This window comes from Scyliorhinus torazame, chromosome 27 (assembly GCF_047496885.1).
Source record: "Scyliorhinus torazame isolate Kashiwa2021f chromosome 27, sScyTor2.1, whole genome shotgun sequence".
In the NCBI taxonomy this organism is placed as follows: domain Eukaryota; kingdom Metazoa; phylum Chordata; class Chondrichthyes; order Carcharhiniformes; family Scyliorhinidae; genus Scyliorhinus; species Scyliorhinus torazame.
Genome location: NC_092733.1, coordinates 44,488,384 through 44,514,288, shown reverse-complemented (window position 1 = coordinate 44,514,288; position 25,905 = coordinate 44,488,384). Strand labels below are relative to the sequence as shown.

The 25,905-nt window shown below is 46.8% G+C and overlaps 1 protein-coding gene across 3 annotated transcripts in view; it reads left to right on the top strand.

Annotated features, from left to right (window-relative positions):
- Nucleotides 1-25,905, top strand: part of LOC140403376 (uncharacterized) — a 207,682-nt gene that overhangs the window by 657 nt on the left and 181,120 nt on the right. The window contains exon 1 of one of the 3 annotated variants that reach the window (XM_072491301.1): nucleotides 21,875-21,899. The exons of 1 other annotated variant lie outside the window; for it this stretch is intronic. In XM_072491301.1, the coding sequence (XP_072347402.1) occupies nucleotides 21,897-21,899 (3 nt within the window). In that variant the 5' untranslated portion in view covers nucleotides 21,875-21,896. Of the gene's footprint in view, nucleotides 1-21,874; nucleotides 21,900-25,905 lie in introns of those variants that run through there. One more of the 3 variants, XM_072491303.1, reaches the window with a different exon arrangement.

Below are 25,905 nucleotides of genomic sequence, written 5' to 3'. Positions count from 1 at the left end.
CTTCACCTGGGGTGTCCCGATCCTGGGGCTGAAATGATCAAGTCCCAAACATTAAACTGGTCAAATTGCAAAATAATTAAAGTTGTTGTTTTAGATACACTGTCCTTTCCCCCTCTGGGACTGGGTCACAGTGTGTTAGACACACTGTCCTTTCTCTCTCTGGGACTGGGTGTCACAGTGTGTTAGATACACTGTCCTTTCCCCCTCTGGGACTGGGTGTCACAGTGTGTTAGATACACTGTCCTTTCCCCCTCTGGGACTGGGTGTCACAGTGTGTTAGATACACTCTCCTTTCCCTCTCTGGGACTGGGTGTCACAGTGTGTTAGATACACTGTCCACTCCCTCTCTGGGACTGGGTGTGAGTGTGTTAGATACACTGTCCTTTCCATCTCTGGGACTGCGTGTCACAGTGTGTTAGACACACTGTCCTTTCCCTCTCTGGGACTGGGTGTTACAGTGTGTTAGATACACTGTCCTTTCCCCCTCAAGGACTGTGTGTCACAGTGTGTTAGATACACTGTCCTTTCCCCCTCTGGGACTGGGTGTCAGTGTGTTAGATACACTGTCCTTTCCCTCGCTAGGACTGGGTGTTACAGTGTGTTAGATACACTGTCCTTTCCCTCTCTGGGACTGGGTGTTACAGTGTGTTAGATACACTGTCCTTTCCCACTCTGGGACTGGGTGACACAGTGTGTTAGATACACTGTCCTTTCCCCCTCTGGGACTGGGTGTCACAGTGTGTTAGACACACTGTCCACTCCCTCTCTGGGACTGGGTGTGAGTGTGTTAGATACACTGTCCTTTCCATCTCTGGGACTGAGTGTCACAGTGTGTTAGACACACTGTCCTTTCCCTCTCTGGGACTGGGTGTTACAGTGTGTTAGATACATTGTCCTTTCCCCCTCTGGGACTGTGTGTCACAGTGTGTTAGATACACTGTCCTTTCCCCCTCTGGGACTGGGTGTCTGTGTGTTAGATACACTGTCCTTTCCCTCGCTAGGACTGGGTGTTACAGTGTGTTAGATACACTGTCCTTTCCCTCTCTGGGACTGGGTGTCACAGTGTGTTAGATACACTGTCCTTTCCCTCTCTGGGACTGGGTGTCACAGTGTGTTAGATACACTGTCCTTTCCCTCTCTGGAACTGGGTGTGAGTGTGTTAGATACACTGTCCTTTCCCTCTCTGGGACTGGGTGTCACAGTGTGTTAGATACACTGTCCTTTCCCTCTCTGGGACTGGGTGTCACAGTGTGTTAGATACACTGTCCTTTCCCTCTCTGGAACTGGGTGTGAGTTTGTTAGATACACTGTCCTTTCCCTCTCTGGGACTGGGTGTCACAGTGTGTTAGATACACTGTCCTTTCCCTCTCTGGGACTGTGCCATAGTGTGTTAGATACACTGTCCTTTCCCTCTCTGGGACTGGGTGTCACAGTGTGTTAGATACACTGTCCTTTCCCTCTCTGGGACTGGGTGTCACAGTGTGTCAGATACACTGTCCTTTCCCTCTCTGGGACTGGGTGTCACAGTGTGTTAGATACAGTGTCCTTTCCCTCTCTGGGACTGTGTGTCACAGTGAGTTAGATACACTGTCCTTTCCCTCTCTGGGACTGTGTCACAGTGTGTTAGATATACTGTCCTTTCCCCCACTGGGACTGGGTGTCACAGTGTTTTAGATACACTGTCCTTTAACTCTCTGGGACTGTGTCACAGTGTGTTTGATACACTGTCCTTTTCCACTCTGTGACTGATGTCACAGTGTGTTTGATACACTGTCCTTTCCCTCTCTGGGACTGGGTGTGAGTGTGTTAGATACACTGTCCTTTCCCTCTCTGGGACTGGGTGTCACAGTGTGTTAGATACACTGTCCTTTCCCTCTCTGGGACTGGGTCACAGTGTGTTTGATACACTGTCCTTTCCCTCTCTGGGACTGGGTGTCACAGTGTGTTAGATACACTGTCCTTTCCCTCTCTGGGACTGGGTGTCACAGTGTGTTAGATACACTGTCCTTTCCTTCTCTGGGACTGGGTGTCACAGTGTGTTAGATACACTGTCCTTTCCTTCTCTGGGACTGGGTGTTACAGTGTGTTAGATACACTGTCCTTTCCCTCTCTGGGACTGGGTGTCACAGTGTGTTAGATACACTCTCCTTTCCCTCTCTGGGACTGGGTGTCTGTGTGTTAAATACACTGTCCTTGCCTTCTCTGGGACTAGGTGTCACAGTGTGTTAGATACACTGTCCTTTCCCTCTCTGGGACTGGGTGTCACAGTGTGTTAGATACACTGTCCTCTCCCTGTCTGGGACTGGGTGTGAGTGTGTTAGATACACTGTTCTTTTCCTCTCTGGGACTGGATGTGAGTGTGTTAGATACACTGTCCTTTCCCCCTCTGGACTGGGTTTCACAGTGTGTTAGACACACTGTCCTTTCCCTCTCTGGGACTGGGTGTGAGTGTGTTAGATACACTGTCCTTTCCCCCTCTGGACTGGGTGTCACAGTCTGTTAGATACACTGTCCTTTCCCTCTCTGGGACTGGGTGTCACTGTGTTAGATACACTGTCCTTTCCCTCTCTGGGACTGGGTGTCACAGTGTGTTAGATACACTGTCCTTTCCCCCTCTGGGACTGGGTGTCACAGTGTGTTAGATACACTGTCCTTTCCCCCTCTGGGACTGGGTGTCACAGTGTTTTAGATGCACTGTCCTTTCCCTCTCTGGGACTGGGTGTCACAGTGTGTTAGATACACTGTCCTTTCCCTCTCTGGGACTGCGTGTCACAGTGTGTCAGATACACTGTCCTTTCCCTCTCTGGGACTGTGTCACAGTGTGTTTGATACACTGTCCTTTCCCTCTCCGGGACTGGGTGTCACAGTGTGTTAGATACACTGTCCTTTCCCACTCTGGGACTGGGTGTCACAGTGTGTTACATACACTATCCTTTCCCTCTCTGGGACTGGGTGTCACAGTGTGTTAGATACGCTGTCCTTTCCCTCTCTGTGACTGTGTCACAGTGTCTAAGATACTCTGTCCTTTCCCTCTCTGGGACTGGTTGTGAGTGTGTTAGATACAGTGTCCTTTCCCTCTCTGGACTGGGTGTCTGTGTGTTAGATACACTGTCCTTTCCTTCTCTGAGACTGGGTGTCACAGTGTGTTAGATTCACTGTCCTTTCCTTCTCTGGGACTGGGTGTCACAGTGTGTTAGATACACTGTCCTTTCCCTCTCTGGGACTGGGTGTCACGGTGTGTTAGATACACTGTCCTTTCCCTCTCTGGGACTGGGTGTCACAGTGTGTTAGATACACTGGCATTTCCCTCTCTGGGACTGGGTGTCACAGTGTGTTAGATACACTGTCCTTTCCCTCTCTGGGACTGGGTGTCACAGTGTGTTAGATACACTGTCATTTCCCTCTCTGGGACTGGGTGTGAGTGTGTTAGATACACTGTCCTTTCCCTCTCTGGGACTGGGTGTCACAGTGTGTTCGATACACTGTCCTTTCCCTCTCAGGGACTGGGTGTGAGTGTGTTAGATACACTGTCCTTTCCCTCTCTGGGACTGGGTGTCACAGTGTGTTAGATACACTGTCCTTTCCCTCTCTGGGACTGGATGTCACAGTGTGTTAGATACACTGTCCTTTCCCTCTTTGGGACTGGGCGTCACAGTGAGTTAGATACACTGTCCTTTCCCTCTCTGGGACTGGGTGTCACAGTGTGTTAGATACTCTGTCCTTTCCCTCTCTGGGACTGGGTGTCAGAGTGTGTTAGATACACTGTCCTTTCCCTCTCTGGGACTGGGTGTGAGTGTGTTAGATACACTGTCCTTTCCCTCTCTGGGACTGGGTGTCACAGTGTGTTAGATACACTGTCCTTTCCCTCTTTGGGACTGGGCGTCACAGTGAGTTAGATACACTGTCCTTTCCCTCTCTGGGACTGGGTGTCACAGTGTGTTAGATACTCTGTCCTTTCCCTCTCTGGGACTGGGTGTCAGAGTGTGTTAGATACACTGTCCTTTCCCTCTCTGGGACTGGGTGTGAGTGTGTTAGATACACTGTCCTTTCCCTCTCTGGGACTGGGTGTCACAGTGTGTTCGATACACTGTCCTTTCCCTCTCAGGGACTGGGTGTGAGTGTGTTAGATACACTGTCCTTTCCCTCTCTGGGACTGGGTGTCACAGTGTGTTAGATACACTGTCCTTTCCCTCTCTGGGACTGGGTGTCACAGTGAGTTAGATACACTGTCCTTTCCCTCTCTGGGACTGGGTGTCACAGTGTGTTAGATACACTGTCCTTTCCCTCTCTGGGACTGGGTGTCACAGTGTGTTAGATACTCTGTCTTTTCCCTCTCTGGGACTGGGTGTCACAGTGAGTTAGATTCACTGTCCTTTCCCTATCTGGGACTGGGTGTCACAGTGTGTTAGATACACTGTCCTTTCCCTCTCTGGGACTGGGTGTCACAGTGTGTTCGATACACTGTCCTTTCCCTCTCTGGAACTGGGCATCACAGTGTGTTAGATACACTGTCCTTTCCCCCTCTGGGACTGGGTGTCAGGGTGTTAGATACACTGTCATTTCCCTCTCTGGGACTGGGTGTCACAATGTGTTAGATACACTGTCCTTTCCCCCTCTGGGACAAGGTGTCACAGTGTGTTAGATACACTGTCCTTTCCCCCTCTGGGACTGGGTGTCACAGTGTGTTAGATACACTGTCCTTTCCCACTCTGGGACAAGGTGTCACATTGTGTTAGATACACTGTCCTATCCCTCTCTGGGACTGGGTGTCACAGTTATAAGAATCTATAATTTATGGGATCTTAACCTGTCGAAATACGCCAAGTTTGGGGGAAGCTTAGTTGATGAATCAAGTCCTGGCGCAATACGACAAGTTATAAGATTTGTACTATTTCTGGACTCTGCCAAGTTGTTCGATTCCTTGTATTATTCGACTGTGTATAGTTGAAGGAATTTATATCATCTCTGCTATTCGGTTATCAGTAGCACTTTGCGAATACTGGAACTCAGCAGAAATTTGCAGTATAAACTTCTCAGGTGCCAAAAAGAATTGTTTTATTTGTAGTCGCTTGATTACAATTTGAAAGCCATTTAAAAGGCAATTCGTAGACAATTTGAAGCTTTCAGAGAATGACAGACATTATCTTTCTTTGCTTTGGCAGACAGCTCGAAAGTAACTTTTAAAAGGTCAAAGTCTGGCAATGAAACATGAAGAGAGAGAGAGAGCTAATCTTCAGCTAAACTCAAACTCAAAGTCAAAAGTGAACTAACATCACTGACGCAGACTGGTAGACTGACAGAACCCCCAAAAGACATCTCCTAAAATGGAGACTATTAAGGACAAAACTGACTAAACTAACAGAAAGACAAACTGACAGAATCAAAGACAGAAATTAAGGACAGACAACACCAAAAGACAACACAGCACAACACACGAGACAACACAACAACACTAAAATGGCGGGCGGAAACTTTTCAGTTATACACTTTCATATCTGTCTTAAGTCATCTAATCACACCCCAATATAATCCTAATTGGTTTGGGTTAGACTCAAACACATTTGATTTGATGGCAAGCCGTCCATCTTCAATGTGCAACATCAGCTTTTCTGACCCAGCTGTTATCTGCATTGTGAACAATGGTGCCTTCATGTTGCTATGGTATTCAGTCCCTGTTCTTGACAATTAGCACACGCAGTGTCAAATTGTCTTGCAACTGTGCTGTTTTAATGTCACACTGACTCTGAAAATATGCATTTGCCAGAACAACGGACCTCAGTAAAAGTGAATTATGCTGTATAAATGGGTATTTAAAACTGGGGCTCAACATTTATGCTTAAACAGCTATCTTTTACCTATACTAGTTGTATTCGACATACCTGGCTTCTACAGTCGGCCCTTTGATAAATCGAAAAATTCAGTGAGATATATCAGAAAAGATTAAAATACATCATTAATGCGATAGGATAGGTAAAAGCGCAAAGAATCATTGCAGGTATTTCAAAATAATTATTATAATTAATAAATTAATGAAATTTGATCACATTGGTATGTTATGTAAATGATGAATACAGCTACACAGGACAATGAGATTATTCTTATTGTGGACATTCCAGTGTGTCCAAGCCACCCACAAATTTTATCCCAGAGAGAGATAAATTGGGGTGGATCAAGTTTTTTGATCTCGTTTTGGATATGTAATGCCAAATCTTTAACTTCTTTAGAGTTATCGGGAATGAAAGTGCAACACTCTGCGCCAATCAGGGCGCAGGTGCCACCTTTTCCAGCTGGCACACAGTCCAGTGCCATTTGATTTTGTAATACCACGGTTAACATTTTACAGATCTTACCATTGATATCATGATTACATAATTCAGCAATAAACAATTAATAATAACTTCATGTATACAAATAAAATGATTATACAATAAAAGTTGAACATATGATCTAGTAATAAATGGTAAAATGATTATCAAAATTGATGTCAAGTCTTTGACATCTTCTGGATAATACACAAAAGCTTGTTGAAAGGGTTAATTTTCTTGCAGAGACAAAAAGAGGCGTATAGCTTGGAATGATGCCATTCGCATCTTTAAACTTTTTTTTTTGTCACTCAAATGGACTGGGAGTAAAAGTTGGATTGCTGCCAAATTCCCGTTATGAAATTTCTTTGAACAACCTGTTCCTTTGGCTTTTAATCAAAGATTGTTGTTTTTTTTTAAAAACCAGCTTCCACATTGTTTGAAGTTTTAATTTCCAGGCTAATTTTAAACATTTATTTTAAAATATCAAATACAATAACTTATTAAATATATAACTGAACCAATCTTGTGCTGTATCTTGATTTTCTGTAGATGAATTTGTCGATTCTGTTAAAGGAAACACAGCTAACAAGATATGTTAATTTCTTTAAATTGATAAAGCAACGTTCAGAATAATGACAGTTTTCTTAAGTTGACAGTTCTTGGCAACTTTTTAGCGATACATTGAGGTTTCTTTAGCTGCTTTGATGGCAGCCGTTCTGTTCTGAGTAAGTTCCCTTTTTCGTTTGGAAATTTTCTGTCCCAAGTAAACATCTTTCTGGGCAATTTGTGCTTTGTGAAAGCTAGCTTTGTGACTGTTAGTGCTGGGGTGGTTCAAGACCACCCGTAAGTCTTTGTCATGATCATCTTTATTGATGGAGGTTATCAGAACATCATCTTCATATTGGATAATGTTGGAAGGCCGAACAGGCAGTTGCCTGAGATGATTCTGTAAAGCCATGTGGTAAACAGTTGGGCTATTATGATACTGTTGTTGATTAACTGTAAAAGCAAACCATGGTTGTAGTTGCTTAGCCAGTGTTGCTGACCAGAAGCCATACTGGGTGTGTCTTGTTGGTACGTGTTACATGGTTGACCACGAGGTGGAGATGTATTGTAGTGAACATTGTCTACTTCATTATCATCTCTCGAATCCATCCGTTGTTTTTGATAGCATTTTGCCATCCAGTGTCCTACTCTACCACAGAAAAGACATTGTGGTATTTTCTTACATGATTTTAATGGAGCAAGGGTACATGTTTGCCCTGGCGCTGGTGGTGAAATTGTAGTTACTGCTGATATTCCTGTAGGTGCTGCAACAGCCGCCGCTGGAGCAGCAGGTAACATGGGCTGGATTTGAGCAATAGGCTGCATTCGAGCAGCTGCAGTGTTAAAAGTTGCCTGATTGTGCAAACCACGATCTATCTGAATGCATCGGTCAACTATGTCTCGGTATGTGCCAGCTGTGGCCCAAGCTGGTAAAACCAAATTCAAGGCAGCAGAAACTCCAGGTTTAACACCGGCTATAAAAGCCGTTTTTAATGGACTTAAAGTGCTTGCATCCCATGTGTCATTTTCCTAGTCGAGTGTCATCCCTGAATATTCCATCCAAGTATGTAAAAATCTTTCCTCAAAATCCTGAATATCTTCATCATTTTTTTGAAAGCATGACGTGATCTTAGACCAATTGGTCCTTGGGGGGTGAAGTTTTAATAGCCAACTCTTGACTGCTAGCCAACCAGCTTCTAAATTTTGCAAATCGTCTCCAAGGGCAACTTCTACTTCATTTCTAAGGGTTGATAGGGTGGACAGTGAGAGCCTTCTCCCGCAGATGGAAGTTGCTGGCACGAGGGGACATAGCTTTAAACTGAGGGGTAATAGATATAGGACAGAGGTCAGAGGTAGGTTCTTTACGCAAAGAGTAGTGAGGCCATGGAATGCCCTACCTGCTACAGTAGTGAACTCGCCAACATTGAGGGCATTTAAAAGTTTATTGGATAAGCATATGGATGATAAGGGCATAGTGTAGGTTAGATGGCTTTTGTTTCGGTGCAACATTGTGGGCCGAAGGGCCTGTACTGCGCTCTATCATTCTATGTTCTATGTTCTATGTTCTATGAGTACCTAGCATGATAGTCAGAATTTGTACTCCATCAAATGGGTGGAGACTGTAAATGGCTTGTAATCTGTGAATTCCATCCCATGTGGTCATACCACCCTTTTTAGGGTGTGGAAGACCTTTGGACCATTCGTCAATTTTAGAAGGATCAATTTGTTCATGAACCCATTGGTGGTCAAATATGTTTCTAGTGATAGTTTCACCATCTTCTATTTTTTTGCTTCCAACTCTAACCCGTTTGCGTTTTAAAGGGGCTAGTCGAATTACTTTAGTATTTTGTATTGTAGGAACACTATCTTCGTCTGATTCATCCGACAGAGAGAATGATTTATTTTTAACAATTGATCTCGGCTGTGCAATTGTCGATTGCGCCACTAGGTGGGGGGCTTGGGCTGCTTTCTGAGTTTGTTCAATTTTTTCCACAGAAAACCTGTTTGTCAAAGAATTGCAGTGTTCAATTACATTGTTTATATCTCTTTCTAAAACACATCTTTCTTTCATTAACTTGCAATTTTCAAGTTCAATTCGCTCAGTTTTTAATTGCAATTGTCGGTATTTTGACTCCACTCCAAAGACTTGATTTTGGAATTCTGTTATTTGAAAAGATAACTGCTGGAGTTCAGAGGTTTTGTTTTGCAAATCTGTTCTAATTTCATCATAATGCTCAAGTTTGGATTTTGCAACTTGCAAATCTTCAACAACTGCACTTAGTTGGTCTTTAGTGGACTGAAGCTGATGATCACTTTTATTTTTAACAATAATCTCTTGCTGACTGTGTATCCGTCCCGTAATTACCAGGGACCATTTTACACGTTCTGCACCGTGTAATCGTGTGCATTTTAGAACATAAGAACTAGGAGCAGGAGTAGGCCGTCTGGCCCCTCGAGCCTGCTCCACCATTCAATGAGATCATGGCTGATCTTTTGTGGACTCAGCTCCACTTTCCGGCCCGAACACCATAACCCTTAATCCCTTTATTCTTCAAAAAACTATCTATCTTTATCTTAAAAACATTTAATGAAGGAGCCTCTACTGCTTCACTGGGCAAGGAATTCCATAGATTCACAACCCTTTGGGTGAAGAAGCTCCTCCTAAACTCAGTCCTAAATCTACTTCCCCTTATTTTGAGGCTATGCCCCCTAGTTCTGCTTTCACCCGCCAGTGGAAACAACCTGCCCGCATCTATCCTATCTATTCCCTTCATAATGTTATATGTTTCTATAAGATCCCCCCTCATCCTTCTAAATTCCAACGAGTACAGTCCCAGTCTACTCAACCTCTCCTCGTAATCCAACCCCTTCAGCTCTGGGATTAACCTAGTGAATCTATTCTGCACACCCTCCAGTGCCAGTACGTCCTTTCTCAAGTAAGAAGACCAAAACTGAACACAATACTCCAGGTGTGGCCTCACTAACACCTTATACAATTGCAGCAGAACCGCCCTAGTCTTAAACTCCATCCCTCTAGCAATGAAGGACAAAATTCCATTTGCCTTCTTAATCACCTGTTGCACCTGAAAACCAACTTTTTGCGACTCATGCACTAGCACACCCAGGTCTCTCAGCACAGCAGCATGTTTTAATATTTTATCATTTAAATAATAATCCCTCGGATAAATAAAATACCCTCGGATATTTAAATCCCAGTCGTGACCATCCTTTAACCATGTTTCAGTAATGGCCACAGATGGAATACAATGTATTTTCCCCATGCTCTCTTGATATTATTGAAGGACCACTGTCCTCTGGGGATATCATACTTTGATTCAATTTTTTTTGAGGTTTCACATAGGTTAAAATGTCTACGAGTGAAAGATCTACAATCCCCCAACATATCTTCAACAGAAACATCTGGTATTCCAGTACCCCCCTTGGATATAGTGGGGAGTAATTTTCTGTCTGCTAAAGGCTCTGAATCTACACTTTGATTTGGATCAGCCATAACTTTTCTTGATCGCTGACTGCCGTTTTATTTTAGTTACTGCAGTGACTAATCTTCCAGTCACGTCTATGATAGTCTGAACGACTGGCACTTGATTTATTTTACACAGTCTATAAAAAATGTTCTTTTCAAGAGTCGAAGTACTGATTGATGCGGCTTTAAGACTTTTAATGGGTGAAAAAGATATTTCTTACCCGAGTCTAGCCGTGGATTCCGGCTGTCTTCTGGGCCTCCTCCGATTATCTCCGAAGCTTCCCGTAGGTTCCGGACATCCTCCGATTATCTTCGAAGCATTCCGTCGTCACCTGGGCTTCCGAAGGTCGTTCAGTACTCCCCCTCCCAGCTGCAGACTACGCCAATTATAAATGGTTTGTAATCAGAAGATTCTAGGTTTGACTCCTGGCTGGCTCGCCAAAATGAAAGAATCTTTAATTGATGGGATGTTAACCTGTCGAACTACGCCAAGTTTGGGGGAAACTTAGTTGATGAATCAAGTCCTGGCACAATACGACAAGTTGTAAGATTTGTACTATTTCTGGACTATGCCAAGTTGTTTGATTCCTTGTATTATTCGACTGTGTAACGTTGAAGGAATTTATATTATCTCTGCTATTCGGTTATCAGTAGCACTTTGCAAATACTGGAACTCAGCAGAAATTTGCAGTTATAACTTCTGAGGTGCCAAAAAGAATTGTTTAATTTGTAGTCGCTTGATTACAATTTGAAAGTCATTTAAAAGGCAATTCGTAGACAATTTGAAGCTTTCAGAGAATTACAGACATTATCTTTCTTTGCTTAGGCAGACAGCTCGAAAGCAACTTTTAAACAGTCAAAGTCTGGCAATGAAACATGAAGAGAGAGACAAAACTATTAAGGACAAAACTGACTAAACTAACAGAAAGACAAACTGACAGAATGAAAGATAGAAATTAAGGACACACAACACCAAAAGACAACACAGCACAACACACGAGACAATACAACAACACTAAAATGGCGGGCGGAAACTTTTCAGTTATACACTTTCATATCTGTCTTAAGTCATCTAATTACACCCCAATATAATCCAAATTGGTTTGGGTTAGACTCAAACACATTTGATTTGATGGCAAGCCGTCCATCTTCAATGTGCAACATCAGCTTTTCTGACCCAGCTGTTATCTGCATTGTGAACAATGGTGCCTTCATGTTGCTATGGTATTCAGTCCTTGTCCTCGACAATTAGCACAAGCAGTGTCAAATTATCTTGCAACTGTGCTGTTTTATATTAATGATTTGGATGAGAATTTAGGAGGCATGGTTAGTAAGTTTGCAGATGACAAGATTGGTGGCACAGTGGATAGTGAAGAAGGTTATCTAGGATTGCAACGGGATCTTGATCAATTAGGCCAGTGGGCCGACGAATGGCAGATGGAGTTTAATTTAGATAAATGTGAGGTGATGCATTTTGGCAGATCGAATCAGGCCAGGACCTACTCAGTTAATGGTATGGCGTTGGGGAGAGTTATAGAACAAAGAGATCTAGGAGTACAGGTTCATAGCTCCTTGAAGGTGGAGTCGCAGGTGGACAGGGTGGTGAAGAAGGCATTCGGCATGCTTGGTTTCATTGGTCAGAACATTGAATATAGGAGTTGGGACGTCTTGTTGAAGTTGTACAAGACATTGGTACGGCCACACTTGGAATACTGTGTGCAGTTCTGGTCACCCTATTATAGAAAGGATATTATTAAACTAGAAAGAGTGCAGAAAAGATTTACTAGGATGTTGCCGGGACTTGATGGTTTGAGTTATAAGGAGAGGCTGGATAGACTGGGACTTTTTTCCCTGGAGCGTAGGAGGCTTAGGGGTGATCTTATAGAGGTCTATAAAATAATGAGGGGCATAGATAAGGTAGATAGTCAACATTTTTTCCCAAAGGTAGGGGAGTCTAAAACTAGAGGGCATAGGTTTAAGGTGAGAGGGGAGAGATTCAGAAGGGCCCAGAGGGGCAATTTCTTCACTCAGAGGGTAGTGAGTGTCTGGAATGGGCTGCCAGAGGTAGTAGTAGAGGCGGGTACAATTGTGTCTTTCAAAAAGCATTTAGATGGTTACATGGGTAAGATGGGTATAGAGGGTTATGGGCCAAGTGCGGGCAACTGGGACTAGCTTAATGGTAAAAACTGGGCGGCATGGACTGGTTGGGCCGAAGGGCCTGTTTCCATGCTGTAAACTTCTATGATTCTAATAGGCCCCGACCCCGAACGTATGCGCACCCTCGTGGAATTCCCCCTCCCGCACTGCCCAAAAGCCCTGAAACGCTGCCTGGGGTTTTTTTTCATACTACGCCCAGTGGGTCCCCCAGTACGCAGACAAGGCCCGCCCCCTAATACAGACCACGACCTTCCCTCTGTCGACAGAGGCTTGCCAGGCCTTCAGCCGCATCAAAGCGGATATCGCAAAGGCCACGATGCGCGCCATCGAGTCCCTCCCCTTCCAGGTCGAGAGCGACGCCTCCGACGTAGCTCTAGCGGCCACCTTTAACCAAGCGGGCAGACCCGTGGCCTTTTTCTCCCGGACCCTCGACGCCTCAGAAATCCGCCACTCCTCAGTGGAAAAGGAAGCCCAAGCCATAGTGGAAGCTGTGCGACATTGGAGGCATTACCTGGCCGGCAGGAGACTCTCCTCATTGACCAACGGTCGGTAGCCTTCATGTTCGATAATGCACTGCGGGGCAAAATCAAAAATGACAAGATCTTAAGGTGGAGGATCGAGCTCTCCACCTTCAACTATGAGATCTTGTACCGTCCCGGAAAGCTGAACGAGCCGTCCGATGCCCCATCCCGCGGCCCATGTGCCAACGCACAAATTAACCGCCTCCAAACCCTCCACGAGGACCTCTGCCACCCGGGGGTCACTCGGTTTTTCCACTTTATCAAGTCCCGCAATCTCCCATACTCTTTAGAGGAGGTCCGTACAGTCACAAGGAACTGCCACATCTGCGCAGAATGCAAACCGCATTTTTTTAGGCCGGATGGTGTGCACCTGATTAAGGCTTCCCGCCCCTTTGAACGCCTTAGTCTCGATTTCAAAGGGCCCCTACCCTCCACCGACCGCAACACATATTTTCTTAATGTGGTGGACGAATACCCCCGCTTCCCATTCGCCATTCCCTGCTCTGACATGACCGTGGCCACAGTCATTAAAGCCCTGAACACCATATTCACACTGTTCGGTTACCCCGCATACGTCCACAGCGACAGGGGGTCCTCTTTCACGAGTGACGAGCTGCGCCAGTTCCTGCTCAGCAAGGGCATAGCCTCAAGCAGGATGACCAGGTACAACCCCCGGGGGAACGGGCAAGTAGAGAGGGAGAACGGCACGGTCTGGAAGGCCGTCCTACTGGCCCTACGGTCCAGGGACCTCCCAGTTTCACGGTGGCAGGAGGTCCTCCCGGACGCTCTCCACTCCATCCGGTCGTTATTATGTATGAGGGCCCTTCGGCCCTCCAAGTCTGCGCTGATCACGTGATCCTATCTGGACCAATCGCCTGTATCCTTCTATACCCAGTCTGTTCATGTGCCTATCCAGTTAAGTCTTAATGGTGGCTAATCTGTCTGCCTCAACCCCCTCACTGGGCCATGCATTCCAGGCCACCAACACCCTCTGTGTAAAAAACTTTCCCCGCACATCTCCACTGAACCTTTTCCCCCCTCACCTTGAGCCTGTGCCCTCTTGTAATTGTCATTTCCGCCCTGGGAAAAAGCCTCCAACTGTTACCCCATCTGTACCCCTCATAATTTTATAAACTTCTATCAGGTCGCCCCTCAGTCTCCGTCTCTCTCGGGAGAACAATCCCAGTTTATTCAACCTCTCCTCATAGCTAATACCCTCCATACCAGGCAACATCCTGGTAAACGTTTCCTGCTCCCTCTGCAAAGCCTCCCCATCCTTCTGGCAATGCGATGACCAGAATTGGACACAGTTTTCCAAATGTGGCCTAACCAACGTTCTACATAATTGTAACATAATTTTTGAGCTTTTGTCCTAAGAAAGCAAGCAGTCCGTATGCTTTCTCCATCACCATTTCACCTGTGCTGCCACTTTGAAGGATTTGTGGACCTGCACGCCCAGATCTCTCTGTGTCTCTATGCTCCTGATGGTGCTGCCATGTATTTTTTTTCAATAAATAGAGTATCCAATTCATTTCTTCCGATTAAGGGGCAATTTAACGTGGCCAATCCACCTACTCTGCACATCACGGACAGTGACCCAGAGCCGGGATGGAACCTGGGACCTCGGCGTCGTGAGGCAACCGTGCTAATCACTTGCGCCACCGTGGAACTCATACTGCCATGTATTCTGCAGCTCCCACCTGAATTGGACCTGCCAAAAACCCAAACCTTTCATTTGTCCGGGTTAAATCCCATCTGCCATTTCGCTGCCCAATTTTGCAGCCGATCTATATCCTGCTGTATTCTCTGACTATCCGCAACTCCTGCAATCTTAATATCATCGCAAACTTGCTAATCGGACCCGCTACATTTTCTTCCAAGTCGTTTATATATATTACAAAGAACAGAGGTCCCAGAACTGATCCCTGTGGAATTCCATTAGTTACAGATCTCCATTCGGAAAAACACCCTTCCACTGCTACCCTCGGTCTTCTGTGGCCAAGCCCGTTCTGGATCCATCCAGCTAGTTCCCCCATGACCCCATGTGATCTAATCTTCTGCACCAGCCAGCCATGAGGGACCTTATCAAATGCTTTGCTGAAGTCCATGTAGACAACATCCACAGCCCTTCCCTCGTCAATTATTTTTGTCACCGCTTCAAAACATTCAATCAAATTAGTGAGACATGACCTCCCTCGTACTAAACAATACTGTCTGTCGCTAATCAGACCATTTACTCCCAAATGTGCAGCGATGCTGGGCGGGATTCTCCGAGCAGAAATCGCGCTCGGCGCGGGGGCGGAGAATGGAACATCAGATCCGCGATCGGGTCGGAAGCCTTGCCACGATTCTCCACGGTCCGGTGAGTTGCCGCCAGTCGGGCGGCCCAAGTTGATTTGGCGGCGATCGGGGGCCATTGAAAGAGGCCCTCGCAGCGATTCTCCGCTGGCAACTGGCCGAGTTCCCGCTGGCGTGGTTCCCTCGTGGCTCCACCTGGCGGGAGCTCGGAGTGGCCACTGCGGGCAGAGTCCGCAGCCGCCCTGGTAGGGGGCGGGGGGATCGGTCACTGGGGGGGGGCCTCCAGGGCGACCAGGCTCACCATCAGGGGCCACCGTCGGCGGGCACACTCGATCTTGGGGGTGGGGGGGGAGGGAGGGAGGGGGCCTCTATTGTGGGGGCCGGCCCGCTGTATGGGTCCGCCATGTTACGCGGACCCGTGACCGGTCGAGCAGGGATCCGTATCGGCAGCTGTGTGGACTACTCCGGGGCCCTGCGAGCCCACTTCAAAACGCAGAATCCCTCTGGACTGTCACAGAGCGATTGGCGCCCGTTTTCCCGTGGGCGGGTGGTCATTGCCCCATTATCAGTGAATTCCGTCCCCTATCTCTGAGAATCTTTTCCAACATTTTCACTGTCACTGACGTCAAGCTCACTGGCCTATAATTTCCCGGATTATCCTTGCAACCCTTCTTCAATAACGGTACAACATTGGCGACCCTCCAATCCTCGGGGATCTCACCTGTGGCAATCAGGACACAAAGATTTGTGTCAGAGGCCCAGCAATTTCATCTCTTGGCAGACAGGCTGCTTGCATCCTATCCACTTTACAACTGGTTTTCCGTGTTCCAACTTGACTTGTGTCCATTCCTCTGACGTGTTTCGAACACATTCTCCACAATTATCATAAATGAGTGATTAGGAACAGGAAGTGGAATGTTCGGAATTGGGCGTCACGGTGGTTAGCACTGTTGCCTCACAGCGGCAGGACCCGGGTTTGATTCCGACCTCGAGTGACTGTCTGTGTGGAGTTTGTACCTCCTCCCTGTGTCAGCGTGGGTTCCCGCCGGGAGCTCCGGTTTGCTCCCACTGTCCATAGATATGGATTGGCTTTGCCATATTGGCCATAGGTGGCGTTACGGAGCTGGGGTGTGCTGTGGGCCGAGGGAGGGTGCTCTTTCAATGGGTCGGTGCAGATTTGATGGGCCAAATGGCGTCATTCTGCACGGCAGGGATTCTATTGTATTCTTATTGAAATAGCAACACTCCTGGTTCATGAACCGCTCCGTCCCTTTTAACCAGAATCAGTCCGCTCAGAGAGTAGTGGTGGGAGTGAGTGTCTCAAAATGGAGAAAGGTGACTAGTGGTGTTCCACAGGGATCCGTGCTCGGACCACTGTTGTTTGTGATATACATAAATGATCTGGACGCAGGTATAGGTGGCCTGATTAGCAAGTTTGCAGATGATACTAAGATTGGTGGAGTTGCAGATAGCAAGGAGGACTGTCAGAGAATACAGCAAAATATAGATAGATTGGAGAGTTAGAACATAGAACATAGAAAATACAGCACAGAACAGGCCCTTCGGCCCACGATGTTGTGCCGAAGCTTTGTCCTAGATTAATCATAGATTATCATTGAATTTACAGTGCAGAAGGAGGCCATTCGGCCCTTTGAGTCTGCACCGGCTCTAGGAAAGAGCACCCTACCCAAACTCAACACCTCCACCCAACACCAAGGGCAATTTTGGACATAAAGGGCAATTTATCATTGGCCAATTCACCTAACCTGCACATCTTTGGACTGAGGGAGGAAACCGGAGCACCCGGAGGAAACCCACGCACACACAGGGAGGATGTGCAGACTCCGCACAGACAGTGACCCAAGCCGGAATCGAACCTGGGACCCTGGAGCTGTGAAGCAATTGTGCTATCCACAATGCTACCGTGCTGCCCTTAAGAACAAATAAATCTACACTATATCATTTTACCGTAATCCATGTACCTATCCAATAGCTGCTTGAAGGTCCCTAATGTTTCCGACTCAACTACTTCCACAGGCAGTGCATTCCATGCCCCCACTACTCTCTGGGTAAAGAACCTACCTCTGATATCCCTCCTATATCTTCCACCTTTCACCTTAAATTTATGTCCCCTTGTAATGGTTTGTTCCACCCGGGGAAAAAGTCTCTGACTGTCTACTCTATCTATTCCCCTGATCATCTTATAAACCTCTATCAAGTCGCCCCTCATCCTTCTCCGTTCTAATGAGAAAAGGCCTAGCACCCGCAACCTTTCCTCGTAAGACCTACTCTCCATTCCAGGCAACATCCTGGTAAATCTTCTTTGCATCTTTTCCAAAGCTTCCACATCCTTCCTAAAATGAGGCGACCAGAACTGTACACAGTACTCCAAATGTGGCCTTACCAAAGTTTTGTACAGCTGCATCATCACCTCACGGCTCTTAAATTCAATCCCTCTGTTAATGAACGCGAGCACACCATAGGCCTTCTTCACAGCTCTATCCACTTGAGTGGCAACTTTCAAAGATGTATGAACATAGACCCCAAGATCTCTCTGCTCCTCCACATTGCCAAGAACTCTACCGTTATCCCTGTATTCCGCATTCATATTTGTCCTTCCAAAATGGACAACCTCACACTTTTCAGGGTGAAACTCCATCTGCCACTTCTCAGCCCAGCTCTGCATCCTATCTATGTCTCTTTGCAGCCGACAACAGCCCTCCTTACTATCCACAACTCCACCAATCTTCGTATCGTCTGCAAATTTACTGACCCACCCTTCAACTCCCTCATCCAAGTCATTAATGAAAATCACAAACAGCAGAGGACCCAGAACTGATATCTGCGGTACGCCACTGGTAACTGGGATCCAGGCTGAATATTTACCATCCACCACCACTCTCTGACTTCTATCGGTTAGCCAGTTCGTTATCCAACTGGCCAAATTTCCCACTATCCCATGCCTCCTTACTTTCTGCAGAAGCCTACCATGGGGAACCTTATCAAATGCCTTACTAAAATCCATGTACACTACATCCACTGCTTTACCTTCATCCACATGCTTGGTCACCTCCTCAAAGAATTCAATAAGACTTGTAAGGCAAGACCTACCCCTCACAAATCCGTGCTGACTATCCCTAATCAAGCAGTGTCTTTCCAGATGCTCAGAAATCCTATCCTTCAGTACCCTTTCCATTACTTTGCTTAGCACCGAAGTAAGACTAACTGGCCTGTAATTCCCAGGTTTATCCCTATTCCCTTTTTTGAACAGGGGCACGACATTCGCCACTCTCCAATCCCCTGGTACCACCCCTGTTGACAGTGAGGACGAAAAGATCATTGCCAACGGCTCTGCAATTTCATCTCTTGCTTCCCATAGAATCCTTGGATATATCCGGTCAGGCCCGGGGGACTTGTCTATCCTCAAGTTTTTCAAAATGCCCAACACATCTTCCTTCCTAACAAGTATTTCCTCGAGCTTACCAATCTGTTTCACACTGTCCTCTCCAACAATATCGCCCCTCTCATTTGTATATACAGAACAAAAGTACTCGTTCAAGACTTCTCCTATCTACAGGCAGCACGGTAGCATTGTGGATAGCACAAATGCTTCACAGCTCCAGGGTCCCAGGTTCGATTCCGGCTTGGGTCACTGTCTGTGCGGAGTCTGCACATCCTCCCCGTGTGTGCGTGGGTTTCCTCCGGGTGCTCCGGTTTCCTCCCACGGTCCAAAGATGTGCAGGTTAGGTGGATTGGCCATGCTAAAATTGCCCATAGTGGGGTTACTGGGTTATGGGGATAGGGTGGAGGTGTGGACCTTGGGTGGGGTGCTCTTTCCAAGAGCTGGTGCAGACTCGATGGGCCGAATGGCCTCCTTCTGCACTGTAAATTCTATGAAATTCTATGATCTCTTCAGACTCAATACACAATCTCCCGCTACTGTCCTTGATCGGACCTACCCTCGCCCTAGTCATTCTCATATTTCTCACATGTGTAAAAGGCCTTGGGGTTTTCCTTGATCCTACCCGCCAAAGATTGTTCATGCCCTCTCTTAGCTCTCCTAATCCCTTTCTTCAGTTCCCTCCTGGCTATCTTGTATCCCTCCAATGCCCTGTCTGAACCTTGTTTCCTCAGCCTTACACAAGTCTCCTTTTTCCTCATAACAAGACATTCAACCTCTCTTGTCAACCATGGTTCCCTCACTCGACCGTCTCTTCCCTGCCTGACAGGGACATACATATCAAGGACACGTAGCACCTGTTCCTTGAACAAGTTCCACATTTCACTTGTGTCCTTCCCTGCCAGCCCATGTTCCCAACTTATGCACTTCAATTCTTGTCTGACAACATCGTATTTACCCTTCCCCCAATTGTAAACCTTTCCCTGTTGCATGTACCTATCCCTCTCCATTACTAAAGTGAAAGTCACAGAATTGTGGTCACTATCTCCAAAATGCTCCCCCACTAACAAATCTATCACTTGCCCTGGTTCATTACCAAGTACTAAATCCAATATTGCCCCTCCTCTGGTCGGACAATCTACATACTGTGTTAGAAAAGCTTCCTGGACACACTGCACAAACACCACCCCATCCAAACTATTTGATCTAAAGAGTTTCCACCCAATATTTGGGAAGTTAAAGTCGCCCATGACTACTACCCTTTGACTTCTGCACCTTTCCAAAATCTGTTTCCCAATCTGTTCCTCCACATCTCTGCGACTATTGGGGGGCCTATAGAAAACTCCTAACAAGGTGACTGCTCCTTTCCTATTTCTGACTTCAACCCATACTACCTCAATAGGGTGATACTCCTCGAACTGCCTTTCTGCAGCTGTTATACTATCTCTAATTAATAATGCCACCCCCCCACCTCTTTTACCACCCTCCCTAATCTTATTGAAACATCTATAACCAGGGTCCTCCAACAACCATTTCTGCCCCTCTTCTATCCAAGTTTCCATGATGGCCACCACATCGTAGTCCCAAGTACAGATCCATGCCTTAAGTTCACCCACCTTATTCCTGATGCTTCTTGCATTGAAGTATACACACTTCAACGCATCTCCGTGCCTGCAAGTACACTCCTTTGTCAGTGTTCCCTTCCCCACTGCCTCATTACACGCTTTGGCGTCCTGAATATCGGCTACCTTAGTTGGGCAGAGAAATGGCAGGTGGAGTTCAATCCAGGCAAATGAGAGGTGATGCATTTTGGAAGATCTAATTCAAGAGCGGACTATATGGGCAATGGAAGATTCCTGGGGAAAAATTATGTACAGAGAGATCTGGGAGTTCAGGTCCATTGTACCCTGAAGGTGGCAACGCAGGTCAAAAGAGTGGTCAAGAAGGCATACAGCATGCTTGCTTTCATCGGACGGGGTATTGAGTGCAAGAGTCGGCAGGTCATGTTACAGTTGTATAGGACTTTAGTTCGGCCACATTTGGAATTCTGCGTGCAGTTCTGGTCGCCACATCACCAGAAGGATGTGGATGCTTTAGAGAGGGTGCAGAGGAGGTTCACCAGGATGTTGCCTGGTATGGAGGGTGCTAGCTATGAAGAAAGGTTTAGTAGATTAGGATTGTTTTCGTTGGAAAGTCTGAGGTTGAGGGGGGACCTGATTGAGGTCTACAAAATTATGAGAGGGCAGCACGGTAGCACTGTGGATAGCACAATTGCTTCACAGCTCCAGGGTCCCAGGTTCGATTCCGGCTTGGGTCACTGTCTGTGCGGAGTCTGCACATCCTCCCCGTGTCTGCGTGGGTTTCCTCCGGGTGCTCCGGTTTCCTCCCACAGTCCAAAGATGTGCAGGTTAGGTGGATTGGCCATGATAAATTGCCCTTAGTGTCCAAAGTTGCCCTTCGTGTTGGGTGGGGTTACTGGGTTCCGGGGATAGGGTGGAGGTATTGACCGTGCGTAGGGTGCTCTTTCCAAGAGCCGGTACAGACCCGATGGGCCGAATGGCCTCCTTCTGCACTGTAAATTCTATGAAATCTATGTATGGACAGGGTGGATAGCAACAAGCTTTTTCCAAGAGTGGGGGTGTCAATTACAAGGGGTCACGATTTCAAGGTGAGAGGGGGAAAGTTTAAGGGAGATGTGCGTGGAAAGTTTTTTACGCAGAGGGTGGTGGGTGCCTGGAACGCTTTGCCAGCGGAGGTGGTAGAGGCGGGCACGATAGCATCATTCAAGATGCATCTCGACAGATATATGAACGGGCGGGGAACAGAGGGAAGTAGATCCTTGGAAAATAGGTGACACTTTTGATAAAGGATCTGGATCGGCGCAGGCTGGGAGGGCCGAAGGGCCTGTTCCTGTGCTGTACTTTTCTTTGTTCTCACTTCCTCCATGTTCACTGCACAATATTGCTGATGTAAATCTTTTTTATTCTTTCCCAGGTTGCTGGGATCCCTGGCTGGGCTCATTTACTGCCCATCACTAACTGCCCCTTGCGAAGGTGGCGATGATCTGCTCTCTCCAGCCCCTGTGCTCCATGTGGTGTAGGTACAGCCACCGTGCTATTAGGGAACGAGCTCCGGGATTTTGACCCAGTGACAGTGAAGGAACGGCGATGTAATTCCAAGTCAGGATGGTGAGTGACGTGGAGGGGAATTTGCAGGTGGTGGTGTTCCCATGTGTCTGCTGTCCTTGTCCCCCTCGGTGTTCAGCGGCCGTGTGTTCGGAAGGTGCTGTCTGTGAAATCTGATGGAAGGCTGTCACTATCTGCTGCATTTTACACTGAACCTGGGATTCTGTTTCAGATATCGTCACTCCAATTTCTGTAAAGACTCAGGCTGCTCAATGACACACACAGGTGTAAAAAAATAAACTCTCTCCACATTGTTATATCGACCTTTCCAGGTAAATCTGAGGAGAGGTATTGAGAATGTCGCCCTTAACACTGTCTCCATCTATCACTCCCAGGACACATACAGCATTGGGTTAGATGGAGAGCAAATCTCCCTTCACACTGTCCCAACCATTCACTCCCAGCACAGCGACAGTATGAAGTTAGGAACACAGTAAAGCTCCCATTACACTGGATGTCAAAGTTGAAGTTACCCTATTCTTTCCCTCTCTGGGACTGGGTGTGAGTGTGTTAGATACACTGTCCTTTCCCTCTCTGGGACTGGGTGTCACAGTGTGTTAGATTCACTGTCCTTTCCCTCTCTGGGACTGGGTGTCACAGTGTGTTAGATACACTGTCCTTTCCCTCTCTGGGACTGGGTGTGAGGATGTTAAATACACTGTCCTTTCCCTCTCTGGGACTGGGTGTCACACTGTGTTAGATACACTGTCCGTTCCATCTCTGGGACTGGGTGTCACAGTGTGTTAGATACACTGTCCTTTCCCTTTCTGGGACTTTGATTTACCTACTACTGATGTGAGGCTCACCGGCCAATAGTTCCCGGGATTTTCCCTGCTACCTTTCTTAAACATCGGTATAACATTATGTTTTGTCCCGTCCTCTGGGACCTCACCAGTAGCCAATTAGAAGACAAAGATATCAGTCGAGACCCCAGCAATTTCTTCCCTTGCTTCCCTCAGTATTCTGGGGTAAATCCCATCCGGCCCAGGAGACTTATCTCCCTTCCATTTTTTTAAAGACCCAATAACTCCTCCTTTTTGATGTCAACATGACCCAGAATGTCCACACACTCTACCCAAGAATCATCTTCCACAAAGTCCTTTTCTTTGGTGAACACTGATGCAAAGTGCTCATTTAGTACCTCGCCCATTTCCTCTGGCTCAGCACATAGATTCCCCCCACTTTCCTTAAGGGTCCAATCCTTTCTCTGGCTACCCTCTTGCTTTTTACATATGAATAAAACGCTTTGGGATTCACATTAACATTGCAAAAGCCTCTTTTTCTTTTTAACAAGGTTCACAATATCACTCGTTATCCAAGGCTCCCTAAACTTCCCATATATATCCTGCGTTCTCTCAGGAATTTCCTGAATCCTAATCAACTGTCGCTTGAAAGACTCCCACATGTCCAATGCTGATTTACACTCAAACAGCACCCAATCCAAATTCTTCAATTCCTGCCTCATGTTATCGTAATTTGCCTTTCCCCAGTTTAGCTCCCTAACCCGAGGGTTACCCTCATCCCTGTCCAAATGTGCCCTAAAATTACGGAATTGTGGTCACTGTTCCTGAAAGGTACATCTGCTGAGCCTCAACCATCTGTCCAGGCTCATTCCCCAATTCCAAGTCCAGTACCGGCCCTTCCCCAGTTGGACCATCTGCATATTGCATCAAGAAGGCTTCCTGGGTACACCTTACAAACTCTGCCCCATCCAAACCCCGAGCACTAAGAGAGTCCCAGTCAATATCGGGGAAATTAAAATCCCCCACCGTAACAACCCTGTTACTGTTGCACCTGTCCAAAATCTCTGCTCCTCTATCTCTCGCTGGAAGTTGGGGGGCCTGTAATAAACCCCCAACATTGTGATTGCCCCCTGCCTGTTCCTCAGCTCTACCCAAATTGCCTCATTGTATGAGCCCTCCAAGATGTCCTCCCGCAGTATGGCTGTAATCTCCTTAACCAGTAATGCTACTCCCCCACCCCTATTACATCCCCCCTATCTCTCCTGAAGCATCTGTATCCTCCAACGTTCAGCTGCCAAGCTGCCCTTCCTCTAACCACGTTTCTGTGATAGCCACAACATCATAGTTGCCAGTACTAATCAGTGCTCGAAGTCCATCTGCCTTACCTGCTGTGCTTCTGGCATTGAAAAAAAAACACTTCAGACCACTGGGCAGTACGGTAGCACAGTGCTTAGCACAGATGCTTCACAGCTCCAGGGTCCCAGGTTCGATTCCGGCTTGGGTCACTGTCTGTGCGGAGTCCACTGTCCAAGGGCCGGTGCAGACTCGATGGGCCGAATGGCCTCCTTCTGCACTGTCAATTCTATGATTCTATGATTTGAGCAGACGGTGATATTGTTCTTCTCTATTTTTGTTCTTGATTTGACAAGTTCATCAGATATTGGAGCGGAATTAGGTCATTCGGCCCATCGAGCTGCTGCACCATTCTATAATGGCTGATATCTTCCTCATCTGCTCCCTGCAATGTTACAGACCACGAGCTGGATTGTGAAATCAGCCAGAGCATCTCCTCCCGAGATCACATGACCTCGGAACAGGAATAGACAACTTACCCTCCCTCGCCGAAACACCCTCAACCCTCCCTCGCCGAAACACCCTCAACCCTCCCTCGCCGAAACACCCTCAACCCTCCCTCGCCGAAACACCCTCAACCCTCCCTCGCCGAAACACCCTCAACCCTCCCTCGTCAAAACACCCTCAACCCTCCCCTCGCCGAAACACCCTCAACCCTCCCTCGCCGAAACACCCTCAATGTGATCATGGCTGATCCCATCCTGGCCTCAACTCCACCGTCCTGTCCGTTCTCCATAACCCTTCAACCCGATTAAAAACCTGTCTAACTCCTCCTTAACTTTACTCACTGTCCCTGTATCCACCCCACTCTGGGATAGCGAGTTCCACAGGTTCACAACACTTTGGCAGAAGTACATTTTCCTCAAATCTGTTTGAACTTTGCTACCTCCTATTCTCAGATTATGACCTCTTGTTCAGAATGCCCCAGAAGAGGAAGCACCAGCTCCACGTCTACTTTATCCAGACCTTTTAGCATCTTGTATACTTCAATTTAATCTCCCCTCATTCTTCCAAACTCGAGAGAGTATCGACCTAAACTGTACAATCTCTCCTAATACGACAAACCCCTCATATCTGGAATCTAGTGAACCTTCTCTGAACTGCCTCCAATGCCGCTACATCTTTCCTCAAATAAGGGACCAATACTGTGCACAATACTCCAGGTGCGGTCTTCCCAATGCCTTGTATAGTTGCAACAACACTCCCTTCATACTCAATTCCTTTTGCTATAAATGCCAACATTCCATTTGCTTTCCTTATTATCTGCTTTACCTGCATGTTTGTTTTCTGTGACTGATGTACGAGGATACCCAGAACCCTCTGCATCGAAGCTCCCCGAAATTTCTCTCCAATTAGACAAGAAGCTGCCTTTCCACATCTCCGACCAAAATCCATGACCTCACATCTGCCACGATAAACTCCATCGGCCACATTTTGGCCCACTCCCCATTAGTAAGGTTCTTATTTCCTCATTGCAACTTACTGTCCCACCTATTTTGTGTGATCTGTGGATTTGGCTACAGAACCTTCTATTCCTGTATCCATGTCGTTAATATAGATTGTAAATAGCTGGGGCCCAAGGACTGAACCCTGTGGCCCCCCCACTGGTTACATCTTGCCATCCAGAGAAAGAGCCATTTATCCCAAATCTGTCTGCTGTCCATCAGCCAGTCTTCTATACAAGCTAATAAATTACCCCTAATCCCACGTGATCTCACCTCGTTAATTAAACCTTTGGTGTGGCACCGTTTAAACGCTTTGCGGAACTCCAGATGTACAACATTTACAGGATCCCCATTTGCATGTGATATAGAATCATAGAATCACAGAATTTACAGTGTTGAAGGAGGCCATTCGGCCCATCGAGTATGCACCGGCCCTTGGAAAGAGCAACCCACCGAAGCCCACCCTGT